Below are 21,485 nucleotides of genomic sequence, written 5' to 3' on the forward strand. Positions count from 1 at the left end.
CATGGGCCTCTTCCCCTGCTCCGGCCTTGTGCACGGGGCGGGGTGGGGGGACCTGGAGACCCTGTGGCCAGGAAGAAGCAGAGCCCGCTCCTACACACTGCTGCCGCCCTGCGAGTGGTTGTGGGGTGTCTTCGTGTGCTTCAGAAATGTGAGGCCAGAAAGGACGTTGATGGGGAAGCAGGACCAGCAGGGGCCACGCTTCATCTCTCCGTCCTCCTGGAATTGTCAGGAGCCACCGAACACCTGTGCAGGAGAACCGCAGGAGAACCGGGTCCCCGTGGGGGCTGCAGACCTCAGCCAGAGCCGGTCCCGCCCCCTGCAGGTTTTGAAAAGAAAGCTTCCATGCTTCTGCTAAAAATGCGCTGCTTTATGACCCAACTCAATACTTGTTCCTGACACCCTGCAGTTTTGGGTGAACTCTCCGTTCTCATTTTGAAAAGACAGGCCTTTGTGTTCATGGGATTTAGAAAAGTTTTCAGCTACATCAGGAAATCCAAGTTTAAAAGCCTCAGAATTGTCGTAAAAAGCTACGGGGATTTATTTTTTTCCTTTCCCACTGGCAGTTTCACAGAAAGCGCACTGCCTTGGGCTGGCAGCCTGTGGCGAAGCTCTGAAGGAGGCTTCCCCTTGGGCGCTCGTGCCTCCAGCGCTCAGCTTCTCTAGCTGAGCTCTGCCCGACTAAATAATTCAAGTTCCGTGAGCAGCAGTGGCTAAAGGTCTCACCGTGAATTATGCATGAAGCCCCTGTGATGCTCTGTGTTGAATAGACTATTGGTTTCCTCTGCGTGAGCCCGAAGGGGGAGCGTCGCCTCTGTCGGCCTGGCCTGTGGACCCAGGTCGCCGGGGAGTGTGCTAACTGGCCTCCTTGGGGAGCGTGAGCTGGGAACAATGTCTCTGTGTGTGGCCCAAGCCTTTGCCTGGGGCCCTGGGGGCTGTGCCGGCTGACCCTGGTATGGATTCAGAGGGGTGGTTTGCGGTGAATGGTTGGAAGTATTTGGTTAAGTGGCATCACAGTGGCTCTTATCAGCTTTACCCAGGTAAAGTCCCTCGTGGTCTGTGCGCCTTGTCGTGCTTGTCGGGGGCTGGCTGACCTGAGCAGGCTGCAGGTATGTTTGCTCAGGGGGCTCAGGCGGCTGGGGGCAAGTAGCCCAGGATCCTGACCTCGAGTTGTGATTTCCATGTTTAAGGGGTTTGAGATGATGGTTTGGACGGGATGTTCCAGTGAGGTAATGGGCTAAAGCTTTGTGGTGCGGAATTAGCTATAAAATTGTAATCCCAGGCATTGTCGACATCATTTCTAACACGTAATGTGCATGTTTATCCAGCCAGTATAAAGGTGGTGGCTTTTCTAGTTTTCAAGCAAATCCAAAACGGACTTTAAAAACTTTCTCGCCGGGAAAGCGTTTCTTTGACTCAAGCTGGCCAATTGAAAGAGAAAAGAAGCAAAAGAAACCAAGTGCAGGGGCTGTTCTCTAGCATGATGCTCTCGCTCGGGACGGTGGGCATCCTCGGCAGAACTGCTGTTTTCTCCTTGCTCAGAGCAGGCAAGAGGCTCAGGCAGTGGGGTGGATGCACTGGCCCTTCTCGTTTCCTTCTCCTGTCTGGCCCTGGCCCTCAGGATCAGTTCTTTCTCAAATGTGCACTATTGTCTCTGCTGGAGAACAATTCCAGAGCGAGTCTGAAGGTGGAATTAGGAAATTCAGACTTCGACGGTGGGTATCAAGAGCGAGGTGCCGGCCCCTGAGTGGTACGGACACGTGGCAGGTGCTGGGATTTGAAGCCCACTTGAGCAGCACCCGCTCCCCGCCCCCCGCCCCCCGCCCAGGGCCCTGGCACCCACCACGTGCCTTCGGTCAAAGTTGCTAGGAGACCTTCTGGTTAGGAGAGCTCGGGATTGACGTGCTTTGTGCAGCCAGCAATTGTCTGTGATTTCCCCACTTTGAAGACTGTGCATGTTCCTTGAAATCCGGCTGTCGGGAGGGAAATGGCCGAGTCCGCGGCCTCAGACAGTGTGTGGCCTGCCCCGCGGGGGTCGGGGAGCAGCTCCTTCAGGGCCCTTGTCTCCCATGTTCCCCCTCTGAGCTCCACTGGCGCTGGACTTGAGGCCCAGCGGGCGTTCTGATGGTTTCAATGAGAAACAAAACAGAAGGGAACAAAAGGAGACCGTGGGAAGGAGCCTCAGCTTTTCCTCCCGCGGTGCAGGGAGCCTGGCGGCAAGATGACTCTCCCCGACTCTGCGGGGCCCGGGAGAGCCAGCCCCTGGGGCCCGTGCGCCTTCAGGATGAGTGGATTTGCGGCCACGGGGACTCTCCCCTTCATCTCCTGCGCCTGTGTCTGCGCGGGTCGGCGTGCGTCTCGGCCTGCCTCCCGCCGGACTGTCAACACTGGGGACCCCAAGGTCTGGGGGCGGCACGGCGTGCAGGGTGGGGGGGGCATCAGGAATGTCCTAACTCAATTTTAAAGTGCCTTTCTCCTGGACTTTTAAAGTGTCAGTTGTTGATCTGTGAGTCTTAAAAAAAAATTAGTATTTGCCACGTTTCATAAAAATGAGCTCAGTCAACAGATGGGTCACTTTTCACTTCCAAGTTCTGTTGTGCCCCGTCCTCCCTCATCCACTCACACGCTCGCACCGCGGCCCACAGCACCTGCCCAGGGTGGGGTGCCAGGTGCCCCTCCTCGCCGCTGCCCCGTGTGCCCTGGAAGTGAGGGTGGTAGGTGTTCCAAATCACTCTGCCGGCTGCTCATTTGGAATCCAGACGCCAGGACACCAGAAAGCGCCACCACCCTTGATGGGGTCCAGCTGCTGCGTCTGCAGTTTGCAGCCGGTCTTCCTGTGTGCCCGCCTGCCCTCACAGCCCCAACCGCCTGCACCCTCCTGTGGGCAGAGCTCGGGCTGCCCTGTCACTCAGCCAGGCCGATGGACCCGTGAAGGAGTGTCTTCTTGACCTTCCCTTACTCTTCCCTGCCCCCAGGGTCCAGTCTGTGCTCCTTGGCCCACCCTTTCCCCCTAAGCCCAGACACACTGGCTCTGAGCCATGCCTCTTCTGCCCCAGGGCCTTTGCACATCTGGCCCCTCATCTTTCCCAGTTCCTCTGAGGCCAGTTACCTTCTGTTCAGTTCTCAGTTCAGCCTTTATTGTCTCAAGGAAAAAAGGGCTGGAGGAAGAATGCTTTGGGGCTCATACTTAACAGTGTGTTTTGAAAATTATCTCAAGCCCCCACTCAGTGAGCGGCCACACCGTTCTTCCAGTTGTCTTTGGTTTCCGGATCTTCTTCTTAGTGATGTATAGCTGCTCCTAAATACAAAGAAAGTGAGTCCTCCGTCTGTGTGATGGATTGTATTTCCCCATGCTTTGTCTTTTTTGCTTATGGTGTTTTTAAACTTTTATTTCATTTTTTATTTTTCACCGAGGTACAGTTGACAGGTGACGTTATGTGGGCCGCAGGTGTACGACACGGTGGCTCGGTGTCGCGTATTCACCACACACACACACACACACACACACGTGCACGTGCGGTTTTCTTCTTGGGAACTTTCCCGACCTGCTCTCTTCCCCGGCTCGCCCTGCCACACTGTGCTGTGCTCACCACGTCCCGGGGCTTGTTTGTCTTGTGACCGGAAGCACGTACCTTTGACCCCCGCACCGCCTGCCCCGCCAGCCCTGCCCTCCCAGTTCGGTGTCGTCTGTTTATCTGTCTCGTCCCTCACGGCTCTGGGCTTGCGTCTTCCCTTCCAGAGTTTCTCTAATCTGATGCTCTTACATTGAAACCCTCAGTCCGGGTGAGATTTATTTCAGCGTGCCCCAAGGGACCCGACTTGATCATCTCTCAGGTGGTTTTCCAGTTGTCCCCACACCAAGTGGCCTTCTGTCCCAGCCACGTGTCCATGCTGCCCCCCTGCCCAGTGGGGACATGGCTGTGGTGTGGCGCCAGGTGGGGTTGGCCCTGCCTCCTGGCTCTGGTTTGGTTTGTTTTCCCAGCATTTCACGTTTAGTTTTCCACGTGAACTTTTACACCCCGCTCATCTGGTTCTAATAAAACATCTATTGGGAAATCTGTTGGGATTACATGTTCATTTAGGGAGAATTAACATCTGTGGGGCTCTGCCCCTCATTGCCACGGTTACTGGACACAAATCAGAGAGAGCGAGGGTGTGTGTGAGTGTGAAGCGGATCGCTCTTGCTCGGCGGCTTCTGCACGTGGGGATCGTGTAGCAAGGAGATTCTAGGTGGTCCGTCCACGTGATGGTGGAGTTGCTGGGTTCTCAGAGGGCCGTGCTCACGCCCCTCACGCCCCTCGCGGCTGGTCGTGCTGTGCTCAGTGTTTAGCAGCGGGGGGGTCTGTGCCATGTGGTGAGCTTGGCGTCTTGCCAACGAGCTCTGGGCTGGGGCCTTCCCCTGCAGTCCTCGGTGAGTAGTGGTGGCAGATTCTACCACAAGGCTTTCATCTCAGAAGTGACATGTACCGCATGGTGGATTCTACTGAGCTACAAAGAAAATTAAAATTGTCCTTCTCTCATCTTGTTTCATCTTCTGAATCTTATTTAAACTTTCTTCTATAGCAGTATAATATTAGATTACTTTTTGACTTTCTATTTTTCTTTTCTTTTCCAATCTAAATGCTTTTTCAGCTTTGAATGATTCCTGCCCAAGTGGCTTCTAGTTACCACATGCGTTCCCTTTGACCAAAATCTGGGTTCTGCTTTCTTGGCCCTCTGTTCTCTGGGTTAGCAGGGCTGTGCCGTGGCCTGGTTGGGGGCGTGGTGGCCACAGGCCAGGCCTCTGTCCACTGCTCTCTCTGCACAACCATGGGTGGGCGTCAGCCTAAAGGGTAGCAGGGCCTCACGCTGCCTCGCTGGTCCTCATTTCTGCCACTGCTGGCCCCTCCTCACTAAGAAGATGCATTTCCAGTTGGCCTAGAGCTCAAGCTAACCAACTAGTCCCCTGGGCTCCTTCCCACCACCAGCCCTGATGGCCGCCTGTGTGCGGCGGCGGACAGGAGCCCAGGAGGTAGCAAACGAGCCCTGTTTCATTAGTTAGCTTTGCTCCTCCAAGCCTCACACCCACATGGGTTAGGGATTTTTCTGTCCTGTGTCCTCTGTGGCCGGTGGGCCGTGGCTCGGTCCTCAGTCTCCTTGGTGTTAGGGCCCGCAGAGGGAACAGCCCTGTGGGACGTGCTGTTCGTATAGAACGAGACGCGTCCACGGCAGAATGTTTGTCCGGTCCTGCTCCCGGCCGGCCTGGGTCCTTCCCTTGGGTTTCACCGACCAGGCCTGCCCGTGTGGGGACCAGGAGCCCCAGCATGCTGCTCACACGAGGTGGGAGACGGTGACACAGGGCTCCCCGAGCACCTCCCCTTCCCTTTGTGAAGGGAGTGGATTATTTGGGAGTTCGCCTAAAAGACAAAGAAACTCATGCTATTTGGGGCTATTTTGTAGATGCTTGGGAGCCAGCCTTCTGTGGCATGTGTCATGTTTTCTGCTCTGGGGTGGCCTCTAATGAGTTGTCACAACACGTGTGGTTAAATAGGACATTTGGACGTTATGCCACAACAGGGCACACGTGTGACTGCGTGCTTTCACATGGCAGACGTTCCCTCCAGACGCAGAGCGCCGCCCCAGGTCCTGGACACCCCGTCTGTGCCCCTTTCCCTCTGCTCACCCCACGGAGACCCGGTGCCTCCCGAGCCTCACGCGTGGGATCACCTGGGAGCCCCGTTGTGTGCGCAGCGTGCGCTCAGCCACGGACTTGGGGCGTTTGGTTGCGGTCGCTGCTCTCCCTGCTCCGTGTGCGTGCGTGTGTGGCTGTGTGAGGACTGGGGTTGGTTGTGTTCCACGCCACGTTCCCTGTCCCTAGAACAGCGCCGGGCGTGTTGCAGGCGCTTGGTGCGGACCGTTGGCTGAGTGCATGTTTTAGGGAAGGCACGTCGGGGAGAGCCCCCGCCACCCCCCAAGAAGGCTGGCCAGGCCCTGCTGGGCAGGTGAGGAGGACACCCGTGCAGGTGAGGTGTGTGCTGGTCCCGCAGAGCTGACTGGCGCTGACCTGAAGGACTGCGTGAGCCACCACAGTCTGAGCAGCAATGCCAGCCTCCCGAGCGTGCAGAGCTGCCGGCGCCTGCGAGAGAGGAGAGCCGCCAGCTGGGCCGTGTCGTTTGAGCGCCTCCTGCAGGACCCTCTCGGGGTTCGGTACTTCTCTGTGAGTAAGGGGGCGTGGCCGGGCCGGGGGTGGTGGCGTGTGCACCCTCTGCGGGGGCTCCTCAAGCAGGACCCCCTCAAGCAGGACCCCGGGGCTCCGACCCCGAGGACGGAAGTGGCGCTGTCACCGTGGCGCCCTCCCGAGGGGGTCCCCCCTGCCCACCTGCTTGGCACACTCGAGGCCAAGGGGCTTGGGGGGCGTCTGCCCGGCCTGGCCTTGGCTCTGCGTCAGGGGTCTCCCCGCAGCAAGGGGCACGGGAGCTTCTGGTAAACGCTGGGAGGCCGGCTACATGTGGCGCGTCTGGCTAGGGGGAAGGGGCGCCATGCCCTTGGGAGCCCACAGCGGTCCTTAAAGTGCATGCGGCTTTGCAGTCTGTCGTGTGTGGCCCCAGGTGAGTTAGGGAGACGGGCTTATAAGCCCCTGGCATCCACGAGGGTGAACACAGGGAAGAAGTGGGAATGCAGCAGCAGCCTGGTCATGTGTAAGCATTCATTGATGGTGTTTTTGTTAGGATTTCCTAAGGAAGGAATTCAGTGAAGAGAACATTTTATTCTGGCAGGCCTGTGAATACTTTAACCATGTACCTGCACACGATAAAAAAGAGGTAAGTGTGTTCATGCCTGGAACGTGGGATGGTCTCACTACGGGCTAGCGTCTAGTGCAGCTTGAGGTCGACATAAAAATGTCCTCATATGATTTCTAAACGCTTCTTTTTCAGGATAAGTTTCTGAATATATGTGGTATTTAATGTTGCCTGAACATGGTGTGTATAAACGCCCTTGGCGTTTATCAGCACATGTGCTGCCACTCAGTGTGTTGAAAGGGGGACTGAGATCCCCAGACAGAAGAGCCCCTCACAATGTCCATTTGTACGGCCTCACTGCACGCGCCACACGCGCCGGCCGCTAAGACCCCCGCTGCCGGTCCCGGTCCATGCTGCAGCTCACTCGAGGCTATCTGTGGTCCTCCAGCCGCCACACATGAGGCCTATTATCTGCTTGCCACGCTCGGTGCTGCACGGACTGAGCTCCCCCTTTGCTGGGGCTGAGTGTGTGAGGCGCTGAACATGGGACGGCGCCCCCTGGACGCAGCACCTGAGTCTCGAACAGTTTCATAGCCCACTGAGAAAATCCAGGGAGGAGCCTATTTGGTGAAAACTTTTGTACTGGCTTGGACTTTTATTTATTCAATCAAGAAATATTTATTGGGCCCTAAGAAAACGCATCTCCAGAGCCTGGCCCCGTGTCTGGCTTTGGAATACGGAGTGACACCAGCAGCACCCGTGCACGGGGGGGGGAGGGGGGGGGGGCTGTGCCCCGCTCACACACATGTCCTTCAGCTTTCCTACAGGGCCCGCGAGATCTTCAGCAAGTTCCTGTGCAGCAAAGCCACCACTCCCGTCAACATCGACAGCCAGGCCCAGCTGGCTGATGACATTCTCAGTGCTCCGCACCCCGACATGTTCAAGGAGCAGCAGCTCCAGGTGACTGTGCCTCAGTTTCCCACAGGGACTCCTCGCCAGGGTTCTCTCCTTGTGGGAGAGCGTGCTCGCGAGCCAGCCACCAGACAGAGAGGAGGGGTGCCGACGGGTGTGGTATGGCCAGAAGGAGCCCCGTGTCACCCACCCGGCTCTTGGGGAGCAGGCTGCAGTGGCCTCTCCTTTGTGTGATGTCACAGATGCGTGGATGTCACATGCACGTAGGTGCGGAGTTGTTCAATTCTAGGACGTCACTGTGATTAAAAGGGTATGTGGGACCTAATATGTTTTAGAGCCCAGGTCCCACTGGCCCCCTCGGAGATGACTTCTGTTGCTAAATCACACGAATAATGTGGGGAAATGGAGGGAAGTATTTCCAAGGCGGTTCTCGCTTCCTTCAAATCTCTGGTTACTCTGGGTCTCATTCTTACTTAACAAAATAGAGCTTCTCCGGGACTGCACGTTCCTAGCTGCTTCCGGAGCTAAACCGTGTGGCATGTGCTCTGTAGATCTTCAACCTGATGAAGTTCGACAGCTACACCCGCTTTCTCAAGTCCCAGCTATACCAGGAGTGCATCCTGGCCGAGGTGGAAGGCCGCTCGCTCCCCGATGCGCTGCAGGCCCCCAGCAGCCCAGCCTCCAAGCACAGCGTCAGCTCGGAGCACTCCAGTGTGTCCACGCCAAAAAAGGTACCTGCGCTCTGGCCGCATCGTCTCAGGGAGGGGAGCCGCCCCGTGAGGAGGGAGAGCAGAGGCCGCTGGGGTGCAGCGCTCCCCCCCCAGGACAACACAGCCTCCCCGGGACGCCCTGGGCCTGTGGCCGGGGGTGGGGGTTCCGCCGCCCTCGCGCTTTGGGTAGCGTTGAAATCATGTTATGTTAACGTCTCCATTGGACGGCAGCTGAGCGGGAAATCGAAATCAGGAAGGTCCCTGAATGAGGAGCTGGGGGATGAGGAGAGCGAGAAGAAGAGGAAAGGAGCCTTCTTCTCTTGGTCAAGGACCAGGAGCACCGGGCGGTCCCAGAGGAAGAAGGAGCACGGTGACCCCACAAACGGTTCGTGGGGTGCAGATGGGTGGCCGGGAGGTGGCCCGTTTGGGCGCAGGCGGGGTGGTGGGGCCGGGCCGGGAGGGCGCATCTCGGGTGCGGGCAGCGCGGTGCTGTGTCCCGGGCGTGGCCCTTTGGGGCGGGCCAGCCAGAGTGCGCCAGGGCGGCTTGAGTGCCTTTTGAGAAGGGGGGTGAGGGTGCATGCCAACCACTCCCCTCCAGGTCAGGGCGCCCTGCGGGGGTGGGCCTCGCGTCCCGCCCTTTCCTGGCCTCTTGTAGGAAACTGGGAGGAGAGGGGCGCCTGGGGGGCTCAGTCGTTGAGCGTCTGCCTTCGGCTCGGGTCGTGATCTCAGGGTCCTGTTATCGGGCCCCACATCGGGCTCCCTGCTCCGCGGGAAGCCTGCTTCTCCCTCTCCCACTCCCCCTGCTTGTGCTCCCTCTCTCGCTGTGTGTCTCTCTCTGTCAAGTAAATAAATAAAATCTTAAAAAAAAAAAAAAAAAGAAAAGAAACTGGGAGGAGAAGAAAAATCCAAGTGTCCTACCTGTGTACCTGGACTGCCTCTCGGTTTCCCCGGTACGCTTTCTTCCAGGTGTGCGTAGGGCTACACAAGCCTTTGTAATTTCTTATTATTGTAAATCTGAAAGGTCACCTGTTCTAGATATTTTCTTCCTTGGTTTCTTTCTTGTGCGTAGCTCAGAAGATGGTGTGGGAGGGACAGGCTCATCCTGGGAGGTGGGTCCTAGGGAATGAGAGCACTTTCTGGATAAGGCAGAGAGAAACAGCTGCTGACACCAGGCATGAAAAAGCACGAGGTGGAAAGGCCTCGGAAGGATTTTCTCCTTGAGGGATTCTCAAGAAAGGGACTGTTTTCCAGGAAATAACCCACAGACTCCAGGCCTGTGGTCCCCAAGTTTGGGGCTTTATGGAGAGGGCACAGACAGGGAGCACCTGCGGGTGAGAGGCAGTGGCCACTCCTGGGACAGGGCCGATGCTGTGCGAGGCGGTCTGCATAGCATTCATCTTATCCCCTCCTCAGAGCAGCCCGCCAACTCTGTCTTCTTGTACCCATTTTACAGATGGCCGTGCTCCTGGGTCGTGATGTGGGTGGTTAATTCAAGTGTTCTTTCTAAAGGCCGGGCAGACAGCCTTGCAGAATTCAACCAGTGAGAGACCGCTGTGGGGGTGGGACGAGTTGTTAGATGGGGGCAGGGACCCCTGAGCACCTGGGAGACAGGACAGTGGGCCAGTGGCTCAGAAGGTCAGTGGGACCCGGGGCTGCTGTCTCCTTACTCCCGGGCCTGCAGCTGCCGGCTGTGGCTCAGCGGCATGACTGGGGAGCAGGTCCCGTGTTCTCAAAGGACCTCTCTGGGTCAGTTTTCATGCTCTTTAGCCAAAGATAGCAGTGAGTTCAGGTGGCGGTGGTGAAGGGCATGGTTGTCGGCTCACTTGAGGACTTTGTAGGAAGATGCGAGTTGAGCCGTGGGCAGAGGTGCGGTAACCAGCTGGGATGTTTTCATCTGGGCCCAGAAGCCGGTCCAGAGTCCGGCTATGGCCAAGGGCAGAGCAGAGCGCGCCATCTAGCTATGCCCAGGGGGTGCGCCTGACTGTCCGCTAGGGGAGGCCGTGCCTAGGAAAGGCTTCTCCACGTCCTTTGTCTGCTCAGCCTGAAGGGTGGGGTTGGGAGACGCGACAGTAAGTGGGGAAAAGTAGAGCTGGTGCTGTTTGGTTTTCTGAGTCACTGTGTTTCCCCATCAAGAGCCCCTGCACGCCAATGGAGGCCTGGGCCGCCGTGAGTCACAGGGCTCCGTGTCCTCCACGGGGAGCTTGGACCTGGTAAGTCACCACCTCCCCATCCCCATCAGTCATGCAGAGCCCACGCTCACAAAGCCCCACAAATGCGTGCGTTGGATGCAGGGAGCGGGGCTTGGGCCGGGGCCCTTGCCAGCCTAGCGCTCCTGGCCGCGTGGGCACCCGTTTGGCAGATGGGGGAGGACTGCTCCTTGAGTACTAAAGATATTTCTGGATTTACTCTGGGTGTCTTTTTGCTCTCATTCATTTGCCATGTTTTGAACTCCCACTAAGAGCAAACAGAAGGCTCTGAAGCCAGGTGCTCTGCGTTTGTCTCACAGTTGGAATATCCTACTAACGCAAACCTTCCTGTGTTTTGTGCTTCTGCCAGTGGGGGCCTGGCTGCGGCGGGGGGCTCCACCTCCCCTCACACCCTACCCGCGTGGCCCCAGTCTCCAGTTAGGGGCCTGCTGGCTGTTGTCTGTGGTCTGATACCAGGTTTGGAAACCCTAATTGTTGCCAACATCCTAGTCACTTGTCATTGTCAAGCGACAATGTAGCATATTATTCCTTCTTCAGTTACACTGTGTATCAGTTAAAGCTGGAGGGGTTTAACCACGCGTCAGTTCGGCGTGGCTGCCCGCCAAACCACCCCAAAACTCTGGCTTAAAACAAAGACCCTTTATTCCTGCATCTGCATCCGTGGGAAGGGAATAGTTGGGCCTGTTTTATCCTCAGCCTACCACCTACAAACTATGTTTTCCGGAATGCAGTTGGGGTGGCAGAGACTTCCAGACTGTCAGGAGGAGATAGTGGTGGGGTAGGTCACACATGGGAAGGACGTGTGCGGGGGGGCCGTCTGCAGCCAGGGGATGCTGTTGTAACTCAGAGACCACAGGAGACATCGTGGAGAGACCCAGAGGTCTGCTGCACACACGGGGCCCCGGATGGCCTCTTGGTCCGCCCCCTGCCCATCAGGAGCCCCCACATCTGAGTGTGGGTCCTGGTGCTGGGACAGAGCACTAAATAGCAATTTCCTGCGCTCCTGGCTTAGTCGATGAATAATGCAGACGCTTCTCCCTGCCCACCTTCCCCCCGCCTCTCCCTGCCCACCTTCCCCCACCCTGCGGGTGCGTCTCACTGCTGAGCACTTGGTGAACCTGGGCCGTGTCCTCACCCAGGCAGAGGTGTTGAGCCTCCTCTGGGTGGAAAGGGCACCCGAGGCCTCAGCCTAGCGCTGGCGCTGGCAGAGCGGGCCCTCTGCCAGCAGCTAAAGCAGGATCGCGGCCCCTGGCCTCCCCACACTTACCATGCTGAGCACTGAGTAATGTAGGGATGGTCAATAACAAACCAATCCCACCCCTCACTGTTTTCTCCTGACCTGATGGCTGGTGTCTACGTGGGGCGGCGGGGGGGGGGGGGTTCCTTATCCCCTCGGGGGCATGTTCCTGCCTCTGAGCCCTTGTCTGAGCTGCCCTAGCCCCTCCCTCAGGCCAGTGTGCTGCCCACAGTCTGTGCCTGTCAGAGAGGCCTCCAGTCCTGGGAGCTCTGGCAGGAGGGGCTGCAAAGGCCAGGAGAAGCAGCAGAGGGGCCTCCCCGCCTGGGTTGGGCCCCAGGCCCTCTGTGGGCGATCCAGCCTGCCTGGTGGGTCCCCAGTGCCGCAGACTGAGAGGCAGGAGGAGTGGGTTCCACAGAATGACTCCCATCTGCTTCCAGCTCAGGGAGGCCAAGACGAGAGCCCTGAAAACAACACGGCAGGGCCCATCCTATTCTGAGCACGAAAGCTCCTTAAATATGGCCCTTGGAAATGGTTCCACAAGAGATTGGAAGATAAGGCTGGAGGTGCAGACAGACTTTCTCTCTTCTCTCCTGGGTTACTGTAGAAGCCCCAACAACTTTGTCGGCTTCTCGTGCCCAGCCCCCGTGTAGATCTGTCGCGGAGTTTCTGCGTGTACGGAGCTGCGTGTGGCTCAGGGAGATGCACCGTACAGCCTCCCGAGGCCCACGCGAGCCCGCCAGAGCCCTTCCCCCAGCACCCTGCGCACCTGCCTGTAACACTTGTCTCCCGGCTTCCCCAGCCGGAGGCCTGCAGGACCTCGGTGCCAGAGCGGGACAAGGCTGCCAAGCCCTGCTGCATCCAGCTCCCTGATGGGACGTCTTGCGTGGTGGTTGTCAAGCCAGGGCTGTCCATCAAAGAGGTCCTGGCTGGACTCTGCGAACGACATGGCATCAACGGGGCTGCCGTCGACCTTTTCCTGGTGGGCGGGGACAAGGTATGGGGCTGCGTGGACCCTTGGGGCCCTGCCCATGGGCAGGGGTGGGGGGAAGGGCGGGTCTGTTGGTCTGGTCGGCTAAACCTGCCCAGTCGCCGTGGGCTGGGGCTGGTTGAGGCCCTCAGGCTGATGGCTCTGCCACTGGAGCCTGGCCCCCCTGCCAGGAGCCCTCAGCATGCAAATGTTTGCTTCTCTGCAGCTCGGCCTCCTCTGGGCAGCTGGTTTTGAAGCCGCAATTTGCTCCACCCAGCTGTGCATCCCAGGGCGGTCGGGGGGCGTGTCAGGGGCACGGGCTCACCCCAACTCTGACGTTGGTCTCTGTTCTCTCCTGCATTGCAAAGCCTCTGGTGCTGCATCAAGACAGTAGCATCTTGGAGTCTCGGGACCTGCGGCTAGAGAAGCGTACTTTGTTTCGGTACGAAAAACGCCCCTGTGGTTTCCTGAGGTCTCCGGGCCACGTGGCTGTCTCTGGCGGTGTCCCTGCGAGCCCTGCATGCTGGGCTGGGAAAGGAAGGCTGGCGCCCCCTTCATGAGCAGGGTGGGGGGTGGCAGCGGCTGCACGCAGCCCCCAGGGACCCACGGAGCCAAGGGGTCACTCTCCGTCCTGTGTCGCAGCTGCCATAGGGCTGCACCCAGGGGTGCGCAGGCGGGACAGCAGAGTGCTGGCCATCTGCTGGGGTGGGGGGCACTCTTTGCCGGCTGTGACAGCCCACTGGAAACCTTCGAGAAGCTCCCCCCGCCCCCCCATGGCTTCCCTCTCATGCTGAAAGTGCTCCACAGCCGTAACCTGGCGCTGACCTGGTGACCCCATGGTGCCGCCGCATTGTGGTGCCCTCAAGGAGGAATAGCTAAGTATGTGTCCGCAGCAACTCTGTTCACGTGTCTCCTCCTCCAACCAGGCTGGATCTGGTTCCAATTAACCGGTCCGTGGGACTCAAGGCCAAGCCCACCAAGCCCGTCACAGAAGTGCTGCGGCCCGTGGTGGCCAAATACGGCCTGCACCTGAATGAGCTGGTGGCCAGGCTGGTGAGTGACGTGGGGGCCCCACGGCTGTGCTCCCTGTGCGGACAGTCCAGCTCACGGGCTGCTGGCCCCTGAGGCTCCGTGGATGGGGGCGTGTAGAAGCAGAGGCCACGAAGCCCTGGTGGGCGGGCATCCCCGTGAGTGGAAATCCTCGTTGTTTATTGACACCTGATCATTCCCAGCGGGCTCTGGGTGATCGTGGAGATGTGGCTTTGGTCCAGGGAAACCAAAAGGGGAAACACACCACTAAAAACCCCTGGAATACCGCTGCCATTTGCAGACGTGCTTGGCTGGCTGCATGCCAAGGGTACTGATATGTCCTGCATGTGAGCGGCTGCTAGACTTCTGCTGGCGGCCTCTGGGGAAGGGGGGGGGGCGCTCTCCCTGACACCTCCCAAGTCCCGTCTGCACCGCTAGATTCGAAACTCTGTCATTTCCAAGCAGGATCCCTGGGGTAGGTGAGTGGGTGAGAGCGGACCACACTTTGGGGCAAAGACACCAGCTTGAGCCGGAGCGGAGTCCCCTGTCCCTGTGAGCAGAGGGTGTTTGTGGGAGATGTCCTGGGTCAGGGAGCCCGCGTACCTGAGACCTGGTCTCTGCTGAAAGCACCATGTGTTCCAAGCACACTATCCTCCTTTGCTGTGAAATCTGGTGATCAATGACACAGTGTTCGCCTTGTGTTCCTTCTTCAGAAAAATAAACTTTATCAGAGCTATGATTTCAAGTACTTTTAGGATTTTTTTTTTTTTTTGAGAGAATACATGTGAGTGGGGAGGGAGGGGTGAGGGAGAGGGAGAGAGAGATTCTCCAGCAGACTCCCTGTTGAGCAGGGAGCCCCATGCAGGGCCCGATCCCATGACTTGAGATCGCAACCTGAGCCGAAATTAAGAGTCGGACGCTTCGATTAAGCCGCACAGGTGCCCAAAAAGTATTTTTAGGATTTTAATTTTTCTCTGACTTGGGCCCCCATTGTTAAGGAGCCTTGAAATGAGTGAGGGGACCATGTTAAGTTGTTGACAGACATCCTGAGGGTAGCCTGAAGCCCCTTCCCCGGCTGCTGGTCGGAGAGGGACGTGGCCTGGGCGCCCTGCTGCTTACTCTGTTGAGATTCTGAGCTAGCACTTCACCCCTCTGGGCCTCAGTCTCCCTATCTGTAAACTGGGGTCAGTCTTGGGAGCATGCCCCTGGGCTTGGTCCTGGGTGAGCTGTGTTCGGGCTGCTGAGACCCTGACTGGGAAGAGCAGGTCCACTGCCGTGGGGCTCTAGCCACGGAGAATTCTTGTGGAGTGGGTTGTGACAGATGCGGCCTCTTCAGTGAATGGCACCCACCTAGGGCAGGAAGGTGGAGAGCAGGGCAGCCCTGTGAGCTGGCGCTCCGTTTCCTCATGGCCGGTGCCAGGAGCTGGCCGTCGCTCTCCGACGTGGCATCTGGTCACTTTTATGGTTCTCCCGACTGATGGAACTCAGGGAGCCGACCTACGAGTTCAGGGTCCTTTGTCTAGTCGGCGGGGGAGGCGTTCTGCGTTCACCCCTCACCCTCCAGCCGCGTCTGAGGGGCGGGGGGCGGGTTTTTGCACGCGCCTCACCCAGGATAGGAGCAGTGCACAGACTCATGCCAACTTGATGCGATATTTAAAGCATCGGCTCTGTGGACTGAGATGTCTGCAGCATTCACAAACATTCCTTCCCCTGGGTCTCAGATCCCCGCGGGCCGGCCAGGGCTCAGAAGCCATGTTCTCTGTGGCAGGAGTGTGTGGCCAGCCCTGGCGTGGTCCCATGCATGTTGGCTGGGCACCTGTGGGGTGCCTCTGAGGCAGCCCTCCAAGGGGCTAGGACCTGGGGTCACCTGGCGTGTGACTCCATCATACCTGGAATGGGCTTCCTGTCAGCAGCTGGACCACACACAGCCGTGCCGGACAGTTCCGACCTGGGTGAGTGACTCGATGCACCATCTCTGCCTCTAGAGTGGAGAGAAGGAGCCCCTGGACCTTGGCGCCCCCATATCAAGTCTGGATGGGCAGCGGGTCATCTTGGAGGAGAAAGAGCCCTCCAGAGGGAAAGGTAAGCCAGGCCCCGAGGCTTCCCCTGGTCCCCCTGACCTGCTGGTGTCCCCTTCTCTCTGCCTCCTGAAAGCCCCCAGCCCTGCTACCCCAGTGGTCTCATTTAGGGTCTTACAGGGCCAGGCAACCCCCCTGCATGACAGAACTCAGCCCTAGCTGGGCATCTGAGAGGTCCAGCCCGGTCCAGGCCTGTCTGTGGGCCAGAGGCAGTGGGACCAGGAGCATGAGGGCCTCGCTCGGGGATCTGCCCGCCTGCTGACAAGTGTGTGGGGGGGGTGTCCTCTCAGCTGTAAGAAGGGGCGACAGGCCTCCTCGACACCCCCTCCCCATAGGATTGCGCCGAGGTTCCAGCGCTCCCTGTGTCCAGGGCTTTGGCCAGAGAGTGCTCCCTCCTGGGAGGCCTCACGGTGGTCTGCACAAGGGACATAGGCCCAGCAGTAGATAGGCCATGGACTGGTGCCGTCAGCGAGCCCACTTGTTGCTTGTGTGCGGGGAACCGGGAGGTTTACACAGCCCTTTCCCTCATGCTGCCTCTGCCGTGACAGGCCTGCCCTGGGGACACTGGGGTACCCACAGCCGGTGCCCGACCTCGGGGCCAGCAGCCAGTCCCCCACACTTCACTCCCGATGCTCCTCCTCAGAACACCCAGCCCCCTTCTAGGCGGAGGGCAGTAGGAAGCGTGTCTCCTGGAGAGGGCTTTCTGGAACCTCCTACCCAGTACCCAAGCAAGGAGATAACTCTGCAAGTTGCTGCTTGGTGCCGCTTTGGACGGCTTCTTCCCTTTCCTGGGCTTCCACCCAGCGAGGCTGACTCTGCTCCACAGTGTAGCTGGGCTCACTTATCTCTGCCCCCTTGGAGGCCCTCCATGCTCCAGTTCCTGCTCCTCTCCCGCCTTGTTGCCGAGGAGACATCCTCCCGGGCCCACCCTCGGTTCCAGAGAACGCTGTGCTCTCAGTCTGGGGCCTGGTACCTGGCCACAGTGAAGTGAGTGGCCTGAGCAGGGCGTGGGCCTCCCTCAGGGTCTGGGAAGGTCAGACCTTCTGGCCTGTTTGTGCCCAGGGGAGTGTGACGAGGGTGCTGCCGGCAGGAGCCACTGCAGGCTTGTAAAGCTGGGGACAGGCAGGAGCGCGGTTAGTCCTCTAGTTGATTCCGGGCCAGAGGAGTGGTCTTTGTCCCTCTGGTGCTGGCAGAAGCCAGCCTGCCATCGCGACGTGGGGCAACAGCCGTATTTGAAAACATGTCATAAGTGTGAGACTCTTCGGCTTTCTAAAGAATATTTGTACAAGACAGGACCTGAAATGAGCTTTTCATCCGCCACACCTCCACAAGTCCCCGCACCTGCAGGGAGGACCCGCCGTGCCTCCTGCACACGTCTTCACATGATGAGCATTTCCTGCCCCCGAAATGGCGGGTGGGAGAGGGTGGTCTTTGTCCCTTCGTCCTGCACCAGGGGTTTGGCCCATATGTGCGTCTTTAATACAGGATGTCTCGTACCTTGGGCTTCTCTACAGCTTTCTCTCAAAAACAATAGAAATATGATTATATTTGAATGTTCAGGTGGATTTGCAATTCGCTGTAATTATAAACCGTGTTTCATTATGTTTAGTATCCACAGAGAAACAGAAAAGTGCACCAGCCAAACAGAATGTAGCTGTAAATTCCAGTTCCAGAAATCACTCGGCTACGGTAATTGCTCTCTGCCCTTGTCCGCACGGGCCCTTCGCTGCTGCCTGGCACAGCTCGGGCCGGGCCCCTCCCGCTCCTCCGTGCGCCTCCTCTTGTGCCCAGGGGCTGTGCGCTCGGGGCCGGCCCCGCACCCTGCTCCCCGTCTGCTGCCTGGCTCCCCCTGACCGTGGGCTGGCTCTTCCCCTGCGTTGGGGGGGTGGTGCCTCACGCTCATGCTCTTGTTCTTGTGACCTTTATCGCTGTGATTGGTTTTTCTGCAAGGCATGTAAAGTCTGTATTTCGGGGGGTGCTTTTTGTCTCTTAACTGCTGGATTGTGTGTTGTCATGTGTCTGATGTGTAAGCGGAACTTTGACTTTCCTTCTAATGCAGGGAGAGGAGAGAACGCTAGGCAAGTCTAATTCTATTAAAATAAAAGGAGAAAATGGAAAAAATGCTAGGGATCCCCGGCTTTCAAAGAGAGAAGAATCTATTGCAAAGATTGGGAAAAAAAAATATCAGAAAATTAATTTGGACGAAGCAGAGGGTATGTGTGCTTTTTACAACTTCCACGTTTTCTAGTGAATGCGATGTTAGTCTTCCAGGGCCGTCATTAGGACTCCTCTGAGCCATTGACATCAGAAGGACGCCATCCCTGTCACACTGAGCTGAGCATGCCCCTCGCCCCGGGTCAGTCTGGGGCTGCTGTGCCGCTCTTCCCAGTTGTCAGACTGAGCATCGGGCCTCTTAGAGGCCACGGAGTGCCCTTGAGGGGGGCAGCAAGTGGTCCCCAAGGGTCTGCCTGTGCCCTCCCTTCCCCAGCTCCTACAAGGGCTCAGTTAGTGTCAGGGGGTCCGTGTCAGGGTCACCAGTGGGGGGCGGGGTGAGGAGGCAGCAGCCGGGAGGGCCCTGGACTTGCTGACCTTGCCGGCCAGAGGTCCCGAGGCAGGTCTGTGCCTTAGCCTGCTGGCCGGATGCCCTGCCCTCCCTGGGCCTGCAGGGGAGAGGGAGGGTGGCCTCAGAGACCCAAGGAGAGGTGATCTCTTATGGAAACTTCTTTTTCTTCTGAAAGCTTCTAACGGCAGAATCAAAACTAACAGCTGTTACTGGGACCTGAATTGTGATCCAGGGAATGCTGGCTAGGCCGCGGGACCCACAGCTAGCTCCCCGTGAAGGCCAACCCGAGCCCGTTCACCCCCCTCCTTTGGCCATCGCTGGCCACCGAGGAGGCAGAAGTAAGACACAAGCCTGCTCCCGGCCGAGAGCCACTAAGATTTGAGATTTTAAAGTCCTTGTCATTCTTCAAAGTGTGTCATTTAAATGCTAGAGAAAGGTCAGCTTAGATTCCTTCTACTTTGAACAGTGAACTCCAGTTATAGCTGGTGGTCAGCCCAGGTAAGGAGGCAGGAGCTCTGGGGGAGCCAGCGAGGAGGCTGGAGGCAGAGGTGGGGGAGAGAGTGGGGACCCCACCAGGACCACGCTCTTGTCAGGAGGTGGTGACCCCTTTTGGGGGGGCTGTGGGCTCACTTGTGCCTCAGGTGGCCTCCCCTCAGCATCACAAGGGAACCAGGACGTAGGTACAGGGCTTCCAAGGGTACTCAGGAACCCTGGGCTGGAGTATGGGTGATGAACGTGCCTTTCGAAGCGTCCTCACACAGCCGTGTCCAGTCAGGGGTTTTGGTCTATTCAAGTCTAGACTTGAGACAACTGAATTCTCAAGGTAGGGCCTTCCCTGCAGCTCCGGGGGCAGAGAGGGTGCCGGATGGAGGCACCCGGGTGGCCCGAGCCTCTGGTTTCCAGGGCAGTGGGACAGCCCACGACACGAGCTTTCTAGATGGTGAACTTTTTGCAGTGCAGGCCTGGGTGTGGGACTCTCTAAAGCTTGGTCCATGTGGGTTTTTTCCACTAGAGTTTTTTGAGCTCATTTCCAAAGCTCAGAGCAACAGAGCAGACGACCAGCGCGGGTTGCTGAGGAAGGAGGACCTGGTGCTGCCTGAGTTCCTGCGCTTACCGCCCAGCCCCGTGGAGCTGGCCCTGCCCTCGCCCACTGCCGCCAAGAGCTTTGGCAAGAGAAGCTTGACCAGCAACGGCAAGGAGAAGCCTCCCCGGCCCCCAGAGTCCTGGGGGCCCACCCGACACTGCCGCGAGAGCCCCGCGACCAGCCCCAGCTCGGCCGACAGCCTGCCGTTCAGTGCCCCCCAGACCCCCTCGCCCAACTCCCAGGAAGCCGAGGCTGGGGGCGTCCAGACCATGGAGGGCGAGCACGTGGCCGACCTGACGCTCACGGGGGAGGGGGACATCAGCAGCCCCAACAGCACTTTACTGCCACCCACCCCCACCCTGCAGGACTCGGCCGGACCTCCGAGACCAGGTACCTCCAGGTTTGACCCCCCTGCACACCTTTGACTCTCTGCTCCTCCACTGTCTGCCTGGTGTTATCCACTCCGTTTCCAATAAAAACAGAAACAGCTGTGGTAAGTCCCCCTCTACCTAGAATCCTCGCTCTAACGAGGTTCCAACGTGACCTTTGTTGTCCTGCTCACTGTGGGCCACCTCTGCCTTTTCTGAAAGGAGCGCCTCTGCGTGTGGCCAGCACGGATCATGGCGGGGCCCGGGGTGAGAGTGCCAGGGCCGGGGGGTGCTCTGGGAGGGAGGTGCGTGTGAGCGGTGACCACACTGCCCCCCAGCCTCTCCCTCGCTCCCGCGACCAGGACCGCCCCCCAGCAAGGCCCGGGAGTTTCCGAAAATGTATGTGCTACTCCTAAAATGTGGAGAGCTAGCATTTTTCGTGTTGCGGTCTTAAAACTGGAAAAAAAAAAAAAGAAAGAAGCATTTGTCTTGAGCAACCGGGAAAGCCCCGTGTGGTTTGGGAGAGGGAGCGTGCTCTCTGACCCCGGTGCTCCGTAGGGAGGGCTGCACACGCCTGCCCGACCCTGGCAGACCGCAGGGGGGTCTGGGCCCGTGTGGGCTGCGCCGTGGCTCCGCTCCCAAGGGGCCAGGGGAAGGCCTTGGGGCTCCCTGGCCCGGAATAGGCCTAGGCGTTCCTCCAGACAGACGCTGGGATTCGTGGGTGTGGAGCTGAGCGGTCTGGGCGCCCGAGAGCGGCAGCTGCCCGGGCGTGAAGCGGGCCTCCCGGCCTTCCAGGAGCAGTTCCGTCCTGCTCCGAACCATGACGTGTGTGCCTGCATCCCCACCCCAGCCCCCCATTCCCCCATCCCTGGGCTGTGGACGAGGAGCCTTTGCAGTGGACGCTTTGATGGAGCCGCTGGTGGCGGGCCTTTCTCCCCTGTGTGCTCGGTGATGCGCGGACCCTGACGCCACGCGTGTGGTCTGCCGTGGGGGGTGACGCCGGTGCCTCCTTGGCTCGGCCCGGCCCAGGATGCCGATGGCAGTCCGAGTGTGCCCCAAGACCGGGGGCCCAGGAGGCATTTGTTGTGGTGTGTTCTGTACATATGTCCACATCTGGGCACTCTGGGGACATGTGCCACGTGGGCAGGCTCCCCGGCGCCCTCCCCCGAGACCGCGCACGGACGCCAAACCGGGAGGAGCCGCGGTCTGTCCACGTGTTGCGCTCTTGCACGTCTGCGCTGTGGCTGACTTTCTGCTCTCGTTTGTAGACGCCCCCGTGTCCCGAGTCTGTGTTCTTCCAAGAGTAATAAACTCTGGACCTTGTCATCGGACTGGTTTAAAGCTCTCTTCTTTTTCTTTTGAAAATTCCTTTCCACTTTCAATGGGTTTTGCCTTAGTATAGTGGCTTCTAAAGGTACGCCCTCCCCTCAGGGGGTGGCCCTGAGCACCTCGCGCACACCCACAGATGCGCCCGGTGACGGAGGTGGCGCGGGGGGGGGGGGGGGGGCGTTTGCAGGACCCTGGGAGGCCCCTCAGGGCAGCAGCAGGGAGCCGCAGCGCCACACTCAGGCCGCACGGGGGCCTGGCGGATAGGGGCCACCCCTCTCCGAGAGT

General features: G+C 58.7%; 1 protein-coding gene across 5 annotated transcripts in view; it reads left to right on the forward strand.

The window, feature by feature from the left end:
- The window catches only part of RGS12 (regulator of G protein signaling 12), a 109,973-nt gene that overhangs the window by 81,303 nt on the left and 7,185 nt on the right, over nucleotides 1-21,485 (forward strand). For 2 of the 5 annotated variants that reach the window (XM_035726099.1, XM_035726100.1), the window contains exons 5-17: nucleotides 6,024-6,193; nucleotides 6,705-6,797; nucleotides 7,533-7,676; nucleotides 8,180-8,359; nucleotides 8,570-8,723; nucleotides 10,472-10,548; nucleotides 12,582-12,776; nucleotides 13,118-13,191; nucleotides 13,676-13,802; nucleotides 15,764-15,860; nucleotides 17,466-17,545; nucleotides 17,916-18,069; nucleotides 19,432-19,893. In XM_035726099.1, coding sequence (XP_035581992.1) covers nucleotides 6,024-6,193; nucleotides 6,705-6,797; nucleotides 7,533-7,676; nucleotides 8,180-8,359; nucleotides 8,570-8,723; nucleotides 10,472-10,548; nucleotides 12,582-12,776; nucleotides 13,118-13,191; nucleotides 13,676-13,802; nucleotides 15,764-15,860; nucleotides 17,466-17,545; nucleotides 17,916-18,069; nucleotides 19,432-19,893 — 2,007 coding nt within the window. Of the gene's footprint in view, nucleotides 1-6,023; nucleotides 6,194-6,704; nucleotides 6,798-7,532; nucleotides 7,677-8,179; nucleotides 8,360-8,569; nucleotides 8,724-10,471; nucleotides 10,549-12,581; nucleotides 12,777-13,117; nucleotides 13,192-13,675; nucleotides 13,803-15,763; nucleotides 15,861-17,465; nucleotides 17,546-17,915; nucleotides 18,070-19,431; nucleotides 19,997-21,485 lie in introns of those variants that run through there. The other 3 variants (XR_004819911.1, XM_035726102.1, XM_035726101.1) reach the window with 3 other exon arrangements.

Source organism: Zalophus californianus, chromosome 2 (genome assembly GCF_009762305.2).
Source record: "Zalophus californianus isolate mZalCal1 chromosome 2, mZalCal1.pri.v2, whole genome shotgun sequence".
NCBI classification, from domain to species: Eukaryota; Metazoa; Chordata; class Mammalia; order Carnivora; family Otariidae; genus Zalophus; species Zalophus californianus.